The sequence below is a fragment of the Sinocyclocheilus grahami genome, unplaced genomic scaffold (genome assembly GCF_001515645.1).
Source record: "Sinocyclocheilus grahami isolate Dianchi unplaced genomic scaffold, SAMN03320097.WGS_v1.1 scaffold179.1, whole genome shotgun sequence".
Taxonomy (NCBI): Eukaryota; Metazoa; Chordata; class Actinopteri; order Cypriniformes; family Cyprinidae; genus Sinocyclocheilus; species Sinocyclocheilus grahami.
In genome coordinates, this window is record NW_015505358.1 from 132,581 (window position 1) to 136,616 (window position 4,036).

Consider the following 4,036-nt stretch of genomic DNA (forward strand, 5'->3'; position numbering starts at 1 on the left):
AATTCTGGGTGGACTATTCCTTTAAACGGTTATAGAGGCAGTTTTATTTTCTCTTCATTTTAGTCCTATTTATAGGCCACACAGACCAAGGGGACGATCACTTAATCAGAGTCTATTGAGATTTGTTTGAATTGGTGCAATTTCAGTTCTGCATGCTGTTATTTCTCCTCAGGACATTCAGACAGATGCTGATACCCAGACTGATCTTTCTAAAAGGGCACTGGGGGGTCAGATCCCGAATACCATGGCACAAGAGCTTGATAAGTTTGGAGATCTGGACCACATTCATATAGCCTCGAGAAGGTTTGTGCAAAATATCCAGCAATATAAACAAACGGATACCTCCAATGTCCTGAACTTTCCTTCAAACAGTCATGTTCTTTCAGAGAGTGTTTCGAGGCCGGTGCGGAGAAATGGACAGGACTCATAGCCATCCTTGAAGAGCTTTGGTTCTGGGTAAAGCTGAAAGATGAGGAGCTGACAAGGCAGAGGCCGGTGGGAGAAGATGTACATACTTCACTGCAGAAACAAGGCTACTGTACGGTCAGTCACGCTGTGTGTGTGCGCGTGTTAACAGGTTAAACTAAGAAAAGGCATCAGTGATTTTAAGGATCATTAAACCTCACTAGTATGAGAGCTAAACACTTAGTCTATTTTGAGTGATGTAGTCATATTTTTTTCGTATAATTTTCCACTTTGTACCCAGCACCTCCTCCTTTGCATAAACCGGCATCTTGCAGTCCTTTGATAATATAGACTTTTCTACTTTAATAAAAAGATAGAATACAAAATAATTAAACCCCTTGATTACTGTTCCTCAAACAGAAGCTGTGATATCATTTTGTTTGTTTTTGCTCTGCTGAATTATTGATGTCCTTTAGATGCACAGCACTGTTTATCGTTGCCGTTTATTGTATTTACTGCATTAAAACATTGCATTATTTATATCTGTTGCAATAAGTCTGTCTTGACAAACAGACCTCTCATAACAATAGCAGTAAACAACATTATAAAGTAATTTTATATATAGCGGTGATTGAATTAAACAGTATTTTACAGTAAAATACCTAATTTATTCCGCATATTAATTTTTTAATATGATTATTAGAGAGTCTGCAGCTCATTATTGCATGTGGTTTGTTGGTGGTATTATCTTGCTTTATCAGTTAAAAACCATACAGGATTAATCAAAAGTTTTCCTTCTGATATTGACCGCAAAACATCTTCCCTCTGGTTCAATGATTTTGTTTCTCAGTTTGTCACTTTCAGCTCAGCTGATGTTTGGGTTTGTGCATTGCTGTCTGACTGCTTTTCGAGTAATTATATCTCCAATTTCACCACCTCTAAATTGTCTGGAATGAGATGTAATGAATGTCTAGCTTTATCTCTGTGATTTAGTTTAAAAGTCACACCTATGCATCTTTAATGTGTTGTTCGACACAGGCCTTGCACAGTGAGTTGACTGGACGGAGACAGGATATGAATCAGACATGTCTGTCTCTGGCTGTTCAACCTACAACAATGGAAGTCCAGAGCAATATAGAGACGGCTTCAGGTGAGAGACGTGATCAGGTGTCAGTTTGCGACCTCCCAGAAGAATATTTTATTATAGAGGTTTCTCTTTCATAGTACAGGAATTCTCAGTTATGTTCCATATAAGTATCAACATACTTATATAGCAAAGCTCAGATAATTTGGTCTTGGGAGAATTGGATAAGAAAAAAAGATTGCATGCTTTGATGTCTTGGCAAATCTCAACACAGTTTGAAACATTGTTAAGATTCCTTCTGAAACTCTGGAGGGGCCAGATGTGAGATTTATGGGGTGTTTTTCTCGGGAGAAACATGTGAGAAGCAGGAGACTTTAACAAAATTAGTTCTATTACTGTGTAGGAGAGATCATTCACATATTAAAGAGGTCTTATTTTAAACAAAAAAGTGTTTTATACAACATGAAATGCACAACATTTTATATACACTACCGTTTAAAAGTTTTGAGGTCAGTAATTTCTCATTTAAATTTTTTAATAATTAAATGTAAAAGCTAAATTCAGTCAGTCACTCTACCGTTCAAAAGTTTGAAATCTGTAAGATTTTTTAATGTTTATGAAAGAAGTCTCTTATTTATTATATGATCAAAAACACAGTAAAAACAGTAATATTGTAAAATATTATTGCAATTTAAAATAACTATTTTCCACTTCAGTATATTTTAAAATGTATTTCTGTGATGCAAAGCTGAAATTTCAGCATCATTACTCCAGTCGTCAGTGTCATATGATCCTTCAGAAATCCTTCTAATATGTTGATTTGCTGCTAAAGAAATATTTATCATTATCAATGTTGAAAATGGTTGTGCCGCTAATATTTTTTTGTGAAAACCGTGATATATATATTTTTTCAGGATTTGTACTTGTCACTTTTGATCAATTTAATGCATTTTTGCTGAATAAAAGTATTAATTTCTTTTAAAAAATCCTACTGACATTAAACCTTTGAATGGTAGCATACATTAAAATCACACAAACTGTCCTCTGTTGAACACACTTTGTTGCAGTGATAGATTTCACCTATCAGTCTGGTTTTGTCCTCAATTGTCTGTTTCTATTAAAGATGCCACCAAGTGTCAAATTTGATGTGTATTATCTTTCTGATGTAAATGGTCGTCTCCTGGATTCAAACGCTAATTTTTTATTGCACCTTTCATTTCTGGAGGTCATAGTTTTAGTCTATAGCATCGTTGCTGCTTGATTTATGTGTCTGAAATGGCTCAGTGAACACAATAAACCTTATAGGACACAAAGTGAAAAGTGAGAGAGTGCTGAAGGGGCCGGATGTAAATCTGAGCTGGATTTATAGCAGCTGATCGCAGAGGAAAGAATAGATTTCAGAGTAAAGAGACACGGTAAGTGCTGGTCCACTGTAATATGGTCAGGACTAGGACTCTTAACTACTAAAATATTCAGTCCTGGAAAACCCAGCCTACATGCCTACTTACAAAGAGTCTTAGCACATTGAAGCAACTCAAATTATTTTATAATTTATAAATAAGAACCACACAAATGAATGATCACAGTTAAGCTGAAATAATCAAACTTTAACATATAAATTTACTCTAAATATAGCTATCTATAGTTGTCCCTAGCTAAATCTTCAAAACAATCGAAATGCCCCTTAGGCGAAACCTTTTGGAATATGTTCATTTACAAGAACCGTCCAAACGAACCGATTTACTAGAAATAATTGAACTTTCCAAAGCTACATATAAGACATTGGTAAGTTTAAGACGAACCGACTCACTAAACTGAATGAGAGAGTAAGAATCATTTAGAACGAATCGATTCACTAGAAAGAATCAGAATTACGAACCGAGTGTTTGTTTACCTCAAATCGCCCAGAGAAGTTGTGTGCAATACAAAAGTGACATTTAAAGGGGTCATATGATGTTGCTAAAAAGAACATTATTTTGTGTATTTGGTGTAATGAAATGTGTTTATGCGGTTTAAGGTTAAAAAAACACATTATTTTCCACATACTGTACATTATTGTTTCTCCTCTATGCCCCGCCTTTCTGAAACGCGTCGGGCGTGTTAGAATGAGCCGTTTTTGGTAGGCGTGGTTGACTCTTAACTTTTATAACGAATATCTCTTTGGATTTGAGACTTTAGTCTTTGCAACTTTACAGATCTTCTTTATGCACCAAGAGCTTGTAACACTCCAAAGAGAAAGGAAAAATTTAAATCGCATCATATGATCCCTTTAAACAGCGATCGTGCTACTCCACTAATCATAGCTTGAAGATGCTTGAATTTACTGATGTTATCTACTGTAATCCCAAATAGCACACGCACGTCTGCAAGATGTCTATTAAAGATCGCTTCATCTGGAAAGCATCGTACAAACATCTGATTCTTTCAGACGTCAGTTTTACATACATTTTAAATAATACGCTTCTTAAAGACATCTTCTAAACATCTATTTGACTTCTAATAGTCCTATAGATGTATTGCAGATGAGCAAACACTCTAAAAAATACA

The 4,036-nt window shown here is 35.3% G+C and overlaps 1 protein-coding gene across 1 annotated transcript in view; it reads left to right on the forward strand.

Annotated features, from left to right (window-relative positions):
• The first annotated feature begins 217 nt into the window (after positions 1-217).
• LOC107594104 (utrophin-like) overlaps positions 218-4,036 on the forward strand; it is a 22,144-nt gene continuing 18,325 nt past the window's right edge. The window contains exons 1-3 of the mRNA XM_016284055.1: positions 218-303; positions 387-543; positions 1,444-1,555. Coding sequence (XP_016139541.1) covers positions 245-303; positions 387-543; positions 1,444-1,555 — 328 coding nt within the window. The 5' untranslated portion in view covers positions 218-244. The remainder of the gene's footprint in view (positions 304-386; positions 544-1,443; positions 1,556-4,036) is intronic.